Source organism: Pristis pectinata, chromosome 2, assembly GCF_009764475.1.
Source record: "Pristis pectinata isolate sPriPec2 chromosome 2, sPriPec2.1.pri, whole genome shotgun sequence".
Taxonomy (NCBI): Eukaryota; Metazoa; Chordata; class Chondrichthyes; order Rhinopristiformes; family Pristidae; genus Pristis; species Pristis pectinata.
The window spans coordinates 123,286,504-123,301,038 of record NC_067406.1 but is presented as its reverse complement, the minus strand read 5'-3'; the positions used below and the strand labels follow the sequence as shown (position 1 = coordinate 123,301,038).

Below are 14,535 nucleotides of genomic sequence, written 5' to 3'. Positions count from 1 at the left end.
AGTGCAACACCTCACACTTGCCCAGATTAAGCTCCATCTGCCATTTCTCTGCCCCTTATCTGCAACTGATCTGTATCCTTTGACAAACTTCTTCACTGTCCACAACTCCACCAATGTTTGTGTTGTCTGCAAACTTACTAACCTACTCACCAAGCAGAACTTTAATTCAGTTCCTCTTTCTACAAATGCACTGCCTGACCTACTGTGTGTTTCCAGCATCTTGAGTTTTTATTTATTTCAGCCTTCTCATTTTGTGGCATTCATTTTTTTAATCAAAATGCACTGTATGCCACATTTCACCAATATTTGAGATAATGCACTTTTTTATGCAGCTAAATTCACAATGCACGTGCTAGGAATTGTGTCATAGTTTTTCTTGTGATTAATTTCCTCTTAAAGCATTAACTAGCGACAGGTTTCCTAAGCCACAAAGACTTGTACTTATATCTCCAGTGAATGACTGGTAGTAAATTCAACCGTTTTTCCTTTAAATTATATGAACTTTAAGTTACTGATGAAAGCAAATCTTGGTGGTTGAATATACCTGTGGACTTTACCTGTGGACATTATAAGAGCAACCTAATTTAAATCTCAGCAGTTCAGGCAGCATTCTCAGGGAGAGAAACACATTCCGCTGGACCTGCTGAGTATTTCCAGCACTTTGTTTTTGCACACGTTTTCCAGCTTTCACTTTTTTTTATTTCCAATTCAAATCTCCCTGGCTCAAGGTTCAAGTAGGAGAAACAAGCAAACTCAAACAGGACTGAGGAGCTTTGGCTGCAATAGAATGAGCTCAGGATATAGGACAGGAGGGGGACACTTAGTATAGTTTTAACATCTTGTGTGAAACTTAAACATTGGCATGCTTTTGAGCCAATGAGGGACCAGAGCCTGGTGTTAACCTCCAGCAGGAATCAAAGTTGCAGCAATGGGTTTGGACAACTGAGGAAAAGGTTAGAGTCAACTACATTTGTTGGCTGGAGTCACATATAGGACAAACTAGATAAATACTACAGATTTCCTTCCCCTGAAGGACATTAGTGAACCAGGAAAGTTTTCACAACAATTTGGTAGTTTTGCTGCTTCTAAGAGGAGTGTTTTTATTTTAATTTCTAGCATTAGTTTAATTACTTTAGTTTAAAATTCCCAGGTGTCATATTGGGATTTAAATTCTGGCAGCTGGTCTCGTAAAATGATTACACTATGGTAGCCTAGTTTTTTTTATGTGCTAGAAGAGAAATACAAACCTTTGATCAGGCTCAGCTTTATTTGGTATTGAGTAAAAGTTCGTACATGGTCAACCAGTACTTTTACTCAAAATCTGTTTTTTCCTCTGGTGATTATCGTGAATTAATGGCTCCAAATCATAAAAGCTTCCAGTGGGGTTGAAAGTCAAAGCCATGATCTTAACCCTGAATTAGCTGACTCAGCCAAACCATGACACAGTGACATCAAATGCAACGGGAAAGAGCTTCAGTTACAAATATTTGAGTCAGAGATAAAATATGATGTTTAATGTGTGTTTTGAATTACTGGAGGCTCAGGGTAGAACAGGAGGTGATGGAGAACAAATATGCATACAATTACCTCCAACATTCAAAGGAGGTCTGGTTTCAACCAATGCACTTTTGAGACAAGGAACTTGCATTGCAATTAAAAGACATGGCCAGAACTAATTTAAATGGGGAGTAAAAGTAAAAGAGGTCACCTTTCCTGTTCGATTGTATAATATATACTGGATGCATTCCTGGCAACGAGGGTGCTATTTGAATCAGTTCCAACGGTGGTATTTATGTACTGCACTCTGACTGGCTAATGCACTATCATCAGACAAATGAATCGGCTGCAATTGGCAGACTGTCCTAATGCATTTGACAACCTTGTAAAGTTTTGTTGATTTTGTTTTGTTTTCTAGCATTTTTTAGAAAAATATTTTTCTCTCCAGCTAAGAGTTCTATCATGGATAAGCACTCTGCGAGGTAACAAAAAATAGTACCAGTTGATCCTATATAGGAGAGGCCAAGGAGATCAAGACAGGAGAGAAAAGAGATGGTCAAATAAGCCCAAGGGCCTGCATCTACAAATAAAACTAGTTTATGGAGTTAAATCAGGTATAACACTGAATTAGATCTTCTATTGCATTTATTTACCACAGGAACATTTCATTTCACAACACAGGGCTTCATCGCCATTTTACATAACTTATTTTAATGTTGATCATGTGTGAAGCAAAAACAAACAGACTTTCTTCGCTTAATCCAGAATGAATCACCATTCAGGTTGCTTTGTTTGTTGAGCAGTTTGCATCCTCTTCCTGCTGATTTATTTCATTGACTCTGTTGTATCTCTAATGCACTCCTTTAATTTCCATGAACTGCAAAAAAGAAAATATGTAGTTTATAATTTTCCCTTTTAAATTTGAAGATTTATCTCAAAGACTCGATGGGTAGGTGACCATTGGGCGATCTATTCCAGGTGGCCATGACCCACATCCTATTACTGTTGTGCATTAAAAAAAATCTCCATTTTATTTCTTACTGTAAGTCAATCAAAGACATGAAAGCTTTTCAGCTTCACTGAAATATCAAACTAAAACAATGAGCAGTAATGTGAAGTTACTTAATCTGAACCACACAAGGACAGGATTAGGTTAAATTCCTGACGTATGTTCAAACGGTCCATTTAGTCATCATCCAGACTAAATCATGAACCCCTCTAGTCAAGGTACAAGAGAAGTTTTAGCACATCAACTACAAATCCAACATTGGCTCGGTATTTAACAAGCTGCAATATTCAGCAGCAAAGGGATAAAGGAGTTAAATTAGGCGAGAGAGAAAACTGGGCCTAAAGCTACAGGGCAATGAAGACACAAATTACTATTTAGCCTATCCTAATTTAATCAAAAACTGACTGGATACACATAGCAGGTAAATGAAAATAAGATAAAGATCTCCCATTATTTAATGGTAGAATAGACTCAAAGATTGTATGGCCTCTCTTGATTGTTATACAATATGGGGATGAACATTCTTAAATGGTTATTTTGGAGCCCAAGAGCTAATGTGCCTGTGGACAGTGATGTATGAACTGGACTTAATGAGAACTTGGATCTTTCGATCTCAAGTTCATAGCAAGCTAAAGCATGGACGAGGCTCTCAACAGTAGATAAATTGAGATAGAGACAAATGATGCAGATGTGGAGGAAGACATCTTTAGTGATAATATCAGTTCAGATTCCCAGCTGAGGGTCAAGTAGAATGCTGGAATTATAAGCCATGATTCATCTTAAGAGAACAACAAGAATGGGTCCAGAACGCTCACAGTTAAATCCAATCATTTGTGATGTGATTCTATGATTTTTGTCTCTATGGTACTTTGAGATTGGTCTTAAATTTCATTTCATTTATTTGAAGGCATGTTCACTTACATAACATTCAATTTCATTTGCATTAATATTCTCAATTCTCCTTTTTATGCCCCTTAATTAACTGAGTTTCAAGATAACCACATAAGTACCCTTCATTTCACACGGGATCAGCATGGTGAATCTTCTCCAGCAATTGAAGATCTTTTCCTTTTACCGAAGAGGTCACAGTAATATGTTCCCAGCAACTAGAAAAACAACTTGTATTTCTGCAGCATACTTAATGGTCTATTACATCCCAGGGTCGGGTGGAGAGAACAGTTTTTGCTGGGAACGGAAGGCAGTGCATTTGGTCTTCCCAGTATTTAACTTCTGTTCACCCATTTCTCAGTGTCAGGTGCAGTCTGATAATTCAAACATAGTGGAGGGGTTGAGAAAAGTAGCAGAGCGGTACAGGTGTCTAACCCAAGCTATATGTGGACAATGACATTGTTTTCAGATTACATCACTGAAGGCAGCATATAGGTGAGATAAAAGGAGGGCCAAAGGAAACATCCTTGGGAACATCAAAGGAATAGGTGCAGGAGCAACAAGAGTAGCCAATGTAGGCGATTCTAGTTACAACTCAATAGAAAAGTATGGAACCACACAAGTGCAGTTTCGGCCAGCGAGATCATGGTAGAGATGGATGAGAAGGGCACCTACATTAAAAGCTCCAGACAGGGAGAGACAGTGTCTCTTGTAACACTGGCAGGGGCAAAAACTGATATGGGGGATTTAATGGGGAGTTCTGGGAGAGACGAACAGAAGCACATTCAAAGAATTCAAGTTTGGAGATATTGTGCACTCAAATGGACTTTTTTTTTTGTCCAAGTTGTGTTCTTTCTTGTACAAAGTGTATAATTTATGCTTTTCTTGTGAATGCTGCTTATATGACGCTACGTTCCCGTGATGCTGCTGCAAGCAAGTTTTTCATTGCAACTGTGCATACGTGTACATGTGCATGTGACAATAAACTTGACTTTGACTTTTCAAGGACAGAGAGCATGAAGGTGATTTTATTCTATGGAGAGGATTAATAATTGCACAATTAAAGAAGAGGCACAGCACCTAACAATATCAACTAACATAGGAACCAGGAAGCAAAGTTGCAATATACAGTTTGATTATAGTTTCTTCAGTACAAGATTGCTCAAAGCAGCTTCTAAAACAATAATGTTGTTATATTCTTTGATGTGATATTCTAATTACAAAATAAGATTAAAATTATCCTTACTCATTGTAAGTGGGTAGACAGTCAATTATTGGATTCCATGATGTGCTTTGTATGCTTGAACATCCTGATCATGTTGCTTGAAGAGCTGAATATTTAACAGAATGAGCACAATAAACAACATATCTGTATGACATTTTATTGTATCTATCGTACAGCTGATTTACTGGATCCGCAATGAATAATCTCGCTGTTGGTATCATAAATAAGTTTTACTTCCTGTAAACGTATAATCACACTTTCAACTGTTTGTTTTGTCACCTGCAGAATTTGTGATCTCAGTGAATAAATGCACCAAATAATGTGACACTGAAGCACACAGAGAAGATTCCCAACATCAATCTCTGATCTGTATTATCAATCAAATCCTGCTACAGTAGCAGTCAGAGGGCTTTGATTTACTTCAATGCTCAGGACTAGGGATGGAAAAAAGGTTAGATGACCACTTCCAAACAATATCCTATGGTCCCTGCTGGACAACGTTGCTAGCTATAGGAGCATATCTCATCAGGAATTACAGCTTTTAATGCTACAGATTTCCAGAACGAAAGATATGGCTACACCTGAAATGGCAGAACAAACATAATGAAACTGAAAATACTGGAAACATCAGCAATACAAGCAACACTTCCAGCATCCTATGTTCTCATTTCACATTTACCACATCTGGAATTATTTTTAATTATTTCAGTTTTGAAATCTCTGGATCAATTAAAAAAAAATCACAACTTCTAGCTTAATTTTCACTAACTCAAGGTCAGGGGAGATTATATCACACTCTACTCACCTGACATCCTCACCAATACTGAAAAATCATTGGATATTTTTGGATCCTAGCTTTTCATAGAATTTGTTTGGGAGGGGTTACTGGTGGGGAAACTATGGTCCCATGATAGTGATTTCATGCATTATGACAGTTATAGAGGCCATGCATGGGATGGAGGTGGAAAGAGATGAGAAACTTTGAAGTAAATATTAAATGTCAGAGGACCAAATTGGTGGAGGTCAGAAAATGGACTGCATTGTTGAATGGTACAAGCTGAAGAGATTCTTCGTACTGTTTCTAAACTTCTGATCTAATAGTAAAAAAAAATTAAACCATTGGTAAAAGCCTGTTATTTTAAAAATCATATGGGCAGTGGTCATACATTATTACATTGAGGAACATAACCCATTACATTCTATCAGCTTTCTTCAACTTATTCAGAATAGGTCCAATCTAAATGAATTTTTAAAAAATTTTGCAGTCATTTCCTGTCCATGGCACTAACCAGAAAACAGTATGTTGTCTGTACTGGATTACATTTGTGAATTTATCTTAGGAAGTGTAATTTCCTCATTTACTAAAGAATAAAAGCCAGATTTGCCTGGAGGAAACAGCTACTGCTGAGAATAGACAGGATTTCTAGCTCATTAACTTATTGTTTTCTGTAATGTGAGTCTGCTTGAGGGTTGTGTGTTAAAAACAATCTAAGGAAGACCATTTAATAATCTAGACACTGCACTCTGGCTTTCAGGTCTCCACATACAGAAATAACATTGAAGTACCAGAAGGATAATCTTACTTTTCCTGACAGAAACAGACCTGCTTCATGTGGTAAATCAGGGAACTTAGAAGTTTAGAAGACTTCAGATAGACAAGGTTTCTTTTTGGGGGGAAATATTGCATTGGCCAGTAGCAAACCAAAAGGGACAATACCATATTGTTAGTACAAGCCTCCTCCTACTCTTATTTCTTACATTTTTGTTATCTTACGTGATCTTTATTTTTTCATAACTGCACTAAACCAAATTACTTACTCTTTAAACAACTGCACATATTTCAATTATTAGATAACAGCATAATTTTCAATGCCATTAAGTGTCAGAGTATAAGCTTATGGGAAAAGTGTCACACCACTGAAAAACGTTTTATTTATTCATTCACCAGATATGGCATCATTTATTACCCATGTCGATATGCCTTTAAAAAGTTGCTAGACTGCATTATCACAGAGGAAGATAATGCTCATGAAGCTGCCTCCTCCTGTTAAGTTGTTTAATAGTCCACTGCCATTCATGACTGGACACAGCAGGACTGCAGAAGTTGATGAGTTGGTTGTAGGATTTCTTAGTTCCATTGTAGATGACCACTTCTGTTGCTTGGTATGCATTTATTATGTCACACCTTCACCATATAGGGATCTTAATTTTTGGAACACTTCTTTAAAACAGAGTGATCTTTTGGCTTGATGGTTATGGCAGAGAGGGTTATGCCATGCCAGCATATTACAGATTGTGGTGAAACACATTTCTCCTACTGGGAGACCATAACAGCACATGGGTGCTCAGTATTGATCGTTCAGAGTGGTTCAGAACCCATATCACGTGGTATTTGTGCCACACAATAAATGAAGAGTGAAGAGAGGAAATGGTCTCCACAAGGTGTGTTGGTCACTCCTACTGATACAACCACGGTCAAATACATCAGGTAGACTAGTGAGGACGAGATCAAGAAGATTCTGCCTAAGAGAGGGGTCAGGAAAAGAGAGACAGACTTAGTGGGTATAAAGAGATTGTGTGGGAGATGGCAAAATATAGCTTTGGTCTTCCAGATATTTAGTTGGGGAAAATTTCAGTTCACCCATTACACTTTGTTGAACTAACAGTCTCACAGTTTAGGGAGACAGGTTGAAAGAGGTGGTTGAGAGGTGGTTGAGAGGTAGAGATAGGTATTGGCAGTGTACATTTGGAAACTAATGGTTTATTTTCAGATGATACCACCAAGGTGAGAAATAGGAGGAAGCCCCAAATATAGAATTTGAGAGGATAGCAGAAGTAAGTGCAGGAGCCCACAGAGCAACCACTGCAGGTGACTCTCGAGCTAAGACTGGTTAGAAAAGAATGGAACCATATGGGTGCAGTTACACTCAGCTGGACAATGGTGGGGAAGCATTAAGAATGGTATCATCAACTACGCCAGAAGCTGCAGGCGAGGATAGAGAGAGATGAATTACATTCAAAGTTGCGCACAATGTCATTAGTGACTTCCATAAGAATTCTTTCAACAAATTGACAAAAGTGCAAACTTTATTAGAGGGATTCAAAGATGAGTATTGTGAAAAATGGGTACAGATTTGGATGGCAATAGCATGCACAGAAATATGTCACAGGACATGGGGTAATTGTTCACAAGATTTTTTTTGAGATGATGATAGATGTTTGGACTGGTGGGCTCAGCAGAAGGAAGTAGAAGAGGCAAACCACTAGATGGTCTGCCTTAGTGATAATGATATCCCTACATTTGTTATTGAAGAGGGTGGAGGAGACAACAGAAAAAGATTTACCCCTTTTGCAGGTTCACTGTATGGAACAGAAGGATAATTGATGAGATAGCATTCTACCTAAATCATGGCTTACATAATTTGCAAATTTTCCACCAACAAAAAACTTCACGTACTTCTAAAAAGTGCTGTTTTTGCAATGAATACATATTGCGAGAGAGTGAATTTTTAAATAAAACAGAAAATGCTCAGAATACTCAGCAGATCAGATTGCATAGGGGGAGACAGAAACAGTATTAAAGTTTCAGATCAATGATCTTTCACCAGCTTCGTCACTGATCCAAAATACTAATTACTACTTCTCTCCACAGATGCTGTCCAACTTGCTGAGTATTCCTGTCATTTTTTGTTTTATTTTTGGGTTCCCAACATCTACAGTATTTTTGTCTCAGCTTATTTTAAAAAGAGCTTAATGGCCCTTTATTCATAGTCTATAATAACAGCTGACCAGGAGCACTGTAATTGTATCTGTGATAATTTCAGTCTGACAACTACAGACAGAAGATAAGCAATCATATCAAGTACTTGAAAGTTAATGTAAAACAAAATATTGAGTTTGTAAGGGGATAAATGATATGAAATTCAACAGATTAAAAAAAGTAAAGTCAAATTTTACATTTTACTAAAAGGACTACTGGCTGCAAAACTCATTCCTCAAGTTAAATTCCTTTGCTCATCTCACAACGGGAAGACAGTTTCCCCAAAATGCTGCAAAATATAATTCCATCTTTTCAGATTAACTCTTCATGTGGGCAATAATGCAAAGGCAAAGTGCCAACATTTGTAACAACTGACTCTGTATTTTTTTCCTTTACATCTACAGTATTACTTACCAGAGTCCACAGTGCTATTGTACTGCCAAATGCCAGGCCAACTCGTAGCCAATTTGGATTTGTGTAGTCAGGTTTCCTTGCAGTGAAAGCAGAGCGAGTCAGAACTGAAAACAGAAATGGTACTTAATCCTTTTTCTGCATGAAATGGCATTAATTTTACATTGTCACAGCAATCTCATATATGAAAATGCATCCAAATTCAGGGAAATATAAGCTAGCTATTTCTCCCGACTTCAATTCCTGTCCAATGAAGCTTATTGTAAAGAATGCACTTGGAAACATTAAGCTACAATGCCTAAAAGGTTGAATACACTGACAGGCCACTCATAAAAGTCATTTACCTGGGAAAGGGATCATGAATTCACAGCTCAACACGAGTTACAATCTTCAAGAAAGAATACTTATGGTTCTCAATTTTTTAAAAAAATACTTCACAGCTAGCCAACAGGTATTTATATTTCACAAGTGAAGATAACAAGTCATGGAAAAGTTGAACGAGAAATTGACTACTGTGGTTCTTTTATTGCTTTATGCATACTTTTTTTTGTTTCATTTTCAAATCTATTTTAGTTGAAAACAGAACATAGAACAGTACAGCACAGGAACAGGGCCTTCAGCCCTCGATGTCTGTGCCGACCACAATGCCAAATTAAAGTAAATCAATCTGCCTGCACGTGATCCATATCCCTTCATTCCTTGCAAGTTCATCTTCCTGTAAAAGGAGATAATGTAATTATCTTCCTGTAATATGCCTCTTAAATGCCCCTTTCGTGTCCTCTTGCACCACTGCCCTGGCAGCTTGTTCCAGGCATCTACCACTTTGTGTCAAAAAAACTTACCCCACACATCTCCTTTAAACTTTCTCCCTCTCACCTTAAAGCTATGTCCTCTAGTATTTGACATTTCTACCCTGGAGAAAAAGACTATCTAACATACCTATGCCTCTCAATTTTATAAACCTCATTTAGGTCTCCCCCCAGTTTCTTGAATGGCTCCTAAATTAAATGTGGGAACAAGAAGCATACACGACTTTTAAAGCTTCCTTGTATTTACTTGTATGAACTTCTATGAGAAAATGCCATAAATAATTCAATCTTATGTTTTCTTCTTAAAATACACTCCTCCATCACCTTCCACCTCAATTCCTCTATCCAGAGGTTCCAGACCTCCTCCAACTCTCCACCCCCTCAAACAAACTTTAGGATTCTGGAGGAATACCTTCCCCCATAAACAATCTCTCTCTCGTACTTATCCCCTTCCACTGGTTTCCTCTGAAACAGGTTTTCCATTTGTCAGTCTGAAATTGAGCGAGAGAGTTAAATTCTGCAGGACATTTTTCTTCTGAGTTTCCCGACCTCACAGGACATGAACACAGATTAAAAACCAGGCCAGCAACTACAGCAGAGATAACTAATGCAGAACAAGAATAAAAGTTGTTTGGATAGTTAACATATCATGTAAAGAAACAGAAAGTTTGCATGCAATGGTGTGGAGAATTAGAATAAAGGAGGCCAAGATAACTCAGTGTAGGGAGAGTCAGTGTAAATGTCAGTACAGACGATAACAATTGAATGATTCAGCAGCCTTAAGGATGAGTATTGATCAAACACTGGACATCTCCTTTCAATCTTGCACAGCATGTGACATCTGCTGAATATGTGTTAGTTGCAAATAAAGGAATAGCATTACTAAATGTGCTTCAAGACAAGTATAAATGTGCAATAAAAACTTTGTTAAAAAAGCATTGATTAGTGAGCTCCTAGCCCTGATAAATCCCCAATGACCAAGTACATAGTCAAGGAACTTGCTTTTATTGATCATATTGCTTCTCAATAAAATCCAAGTGAAGCCCACAGCTCGATATCCACTCGCACAATGTGGATCACTCAAATAATAAAGACATTTGTGATTGGTAGTCTACATATCCAAGAATTCAAAGCTTCAGCTTGCAATCCATATAGACAAATAGAAGATTTATTTTTCCCATCCAGTGAAGTCATTACCTCTGTATACAAGAGATGCTTCCCTCACACGGAGGAATTATGAATACTTTGTGCTGAAACTGTTACTGTATCAACACTTGAGTAAAGAGTAGTTCTCAATTAACATGACAGGGTTAAAGAAATTTCAGCAAGACATCAATAGCTTCTGAAAGCGTTCTATGATGAAATGCTGAGATAAATTTTATATTCATATGTTTAAATACAAAGAAATAATTACACCATAAAGCAATAGCTCATGCTGCCATCAAGATATGATATGCAGGCATCATCTATTTCCTGGCTTCCACAAGATAGTAGACTGAACATCTTCATGAAGGTATTGCTCTTTAGCAGAGGCATTTCATCCCACAAGCACTACACTTATCCCCAAATTTATTGTTTCAATATATTTAAGACTGGGGCAGGTTTTAAAACATTCCCATTGTCTTTGCATATCAACTGTCAAACATAAATCTATTTCTCAATTCAAATTACAATCTTATAATTTTCAGCAAGATTTTGACATTGAAAGTAAATTCTAACATACAACTTAATTTCAGAAGATTTTTTAAAAATTTGGTTCATAGCACACTTTTTCAGCAAAGACAGAAGAAACCTATGTAAACTGCTCCATGCCACCAGTATCTCTGCATCTTCACTAATAAAAGCAATTCTGCAAAATATTTTCAGCATTAATAACTGAAGCGCAATGTACAAACACACACCGACACATCTTTACCCATTTGATCACATTGCCGTGTGCCATTTTTCTGTAAGGGGAACAGAAATGCTATTTGTGACAGATACTAAAAAAACTTGCCACTTATACAGTTCCTTTAATATTGCAAAATTACATCCAGGTACTTCAAAGGAGTTTTTACGAAAGAAAAATTGATATTGTGTCACAGAGGGAGATACTAGGGCAGATAATCAAAGGCCTGATCAAAAAGGAATGCAAGAGAAAAGAAAAGAGCAACAGTTTTAAGAGTGAATTGTTCAGGCCCTTAATAGATGAAGGCACAATCATCAACAAAGCACAAGAATACAGAAATAGAACACAAATATTTCTGAAGGTTGTAGATCTGAAGGGCACAAGACAGGGAAAGGCAAGACAATGGAAAGATGTGAAAACATGAGATTTACTGAGGCATTTCCTTACAGGGAGCCAATGTGGATCAGCAGGCAGAGAGAGACAACGGATGAACAGGACAGATGTGAGTTAAGACACAAGCAGCAGTGTTAATGACCCAAAGTTTATAGAAAATAAAATAATTGAAGGGAAAAAAAACTATTAGTGTTTCCTTCAGAAAATAATCCAAACCTAAAAATTTTTTACAATTCTCTGAACATGACCTACATCAGCAAACACATGTTCCTACTTATGGCCAATTCACAATAAGCCAGTGGATGTGCTTTGCTCATCTTTATTTTAGGAGAATTAAACTCTGTGCTCAGAATATCATAGAATCTTTCAACATTCAAGAGAAACATCAAATATTTCAGTTCAGGGAGCTTAGAAGCTAACAATGATGTCATTTGGTCATACACATCAAAACCTGAACAAAATTTAGATGAGTTGATGAATCACAGGTAATGAACATCTTCAATAACAGAATATCTAACAACCTCCCCTTGACATTCACTGACATTAGCATTCTAGAATTCCCACACTTTCAACATCATAGAATTAAAAACAGAAAATGTGTATGTGAGCAGAAAGATGAAATTTAAAATGTTAACTACTGTGTATACGAAACAGAAAAACTGAACATACTATGTGGAAGTGGCTGAGAATCATACATTGATAAATTGCAGTCCATGTCGTTTCAATACTGCATTTTCTGTAGATGGCCCATACTGCCCTGAGATTCCTAAGCACTGTTGGAGCGGCACTAATCCATATAAGTGGAGAATACATCTTCTCATGATCTGTGCATTGAAGATCTTGCAAGCATTTTGAAAATAATAAGATGAGTCAGGAGTCGCATAATACTTGGCCTTCGATCTACTTTTGTAGACACAGTTAGTACTTCACTGGTCTGCTTACCCTTCTGTTCAATAGTAAGCTCTAGAATGTTGAATGCATTTGCAGGAAACACATTTATCAGACTTGAAACGTTAACTGTTTTTCTCTCTTTGTGGATGCCGCCTGACCTGCTGAGTATTTCTGGCATTTTCTTTTTATCCCAGGATTCTATGATGGTAACGTCAATGAATGTCAGAGCACGTGGCGAGATATTCACTTAATGACAATGGGACTGGCCCACCACCTATTAAAGTAAGTCTAATGTTGCTCATGTTTTGCTATATGTGTACAAAGGCTACTTCATTGTGAGAAATTTTGAAGAGAACGGAACTGATGACTATACAACCCTATTTCTGACTTGTAATGGAGGCAATACCACTAACAAAAGAACTAGTTTTTTGAGCCAATACATTTATCCAAGGAAATCAGGCAAGAATATCCTGTGTTTATGATCCAACAACTACAGACATCTGGCAGCACAGGAGATGGTGCTTTGAGATATAATCCAACAAATCACTTCTCTGCACTTTTCTTTTGCAGGTACTTATCCAAATCTCTTTTATAATTAACTACTGAATCTGCTTCTATCTTCCACACAGCGTCAAATTCCAGATAATTCACCGAGTAGGAACAAATCTCATCAGCCTTCTGGAGAACAAAGAAATAGCAGGAGCAGGCTACTTAGCTCCTCCATTCGACAGGACTGATCCGCTACCTCAACACAATTTTCCTGTCCTATCCCCAAATACCTTAATTCCTCAACTATCCAGAAATCTAGCAATCTCTGCCTTGAACACAAGGAATGACTGACCTTCCACTGTCCTCCAGGGTAAAAAAAACCAAAGATTCACCACCCTCCAAATGATGAAATTTCTCTGCATTTCAGCCTTATTTTGAGACTACGATCTCTTAGCTTAGACTCCTTAGTCAGGTGAAATATTCTCTCCAAGTCCTTGAAGAATTTTGTACATTTCAATGAGTTGTACATTTTAATTCTCATTCTTCTGAATTCTAGAGAATAGAAGCCTAGCCTATTCAATTTCTTATCATGTCACACATCCTGGATCCATCTATTTGCTTTCGATGATCTTTGTACAAGGATACTTGGGTCCCTTTGGACACTAAGGTTTCCCAGTCTTTCACCATTTAAGGTATACTCAGCAGTTGTTCTTTTTCTACTGAATTGGATAACTTCACATTTTTCTATATTGTGTTCCATCAGCCATGTTGTTTCAATATCCTCTTAAAGTCTCTTTGTATGCTCTTCACTGCTCTCTTTTACATTGTTTCAAATCATCAGCAAACTTGCAAATCTTACAATTGGTCCTCTCAGCCAAATTGTTGATATAAATTGTGAATAGTTAGGACCCAAGCACCAATCCCTGCACAGCCTGCAAACCTGGAAAGATATGTTCATTCCTCAACTTTGTTTCCTATCTGTTAACCAACTCTCAAGCCACACTGCTATATTACCTCCAATGCTGTGAGTGGTACCTTATCAAAAGACAATCCAAAAACACTCAATCCCTTCATCTTCTCCACTAAAAACACCCTCAAAGAACTCAAGGTGATTAGTCAATCATAATTTCTTTCATAAATCCAAATTAACTTTGCACAATCATATTACTTTCCAAGCATCTTGATATTACTTTCTTTATTACAGGTTCCAGTAAATTCCCACTACTGACAGCAGGATACCATTTTCTCTGCCTCCCATACCACTTCATTTCATTT

The 14,535-nt window shown here is 37.3% G+C and overlaps 1 protein-coding gene across 1 annotated transcript in view; it reads right to left on the bottom strand.

The window, feature by feature from the left end:
- Positions 1-2,124: 2,124 nt before the first annotated feature.
- ndufc1 (NADH:ubiquinone oxidoreductase subunit C1) overlaps positions 2,125-14,535 on the bottom strand; it is a 35,200-nt gene continuing 22,789 nt past the window's right edge. Inside the window, exons 4-6 of the mRNA XM_052040905.1 lie at positions 8,794-8,897; positions 4,641-4,725; positions 2,125-2,374 (exon numbers count right to left, since the gene is read on the bottom strand). Of these exons, the coding sequence (XP_051896865.1) occupies positions 4,666-4,725; positions 8,794-8,897 (164 nt within the window). The 3' untranslated portion in view covers positions 2,125-2,374; positions 4,641-4,665. The remainder of the gene's footprint in view (positions 2,375-4,640; positions 4,726-8,793; positions 8,898-14,535) is intronic.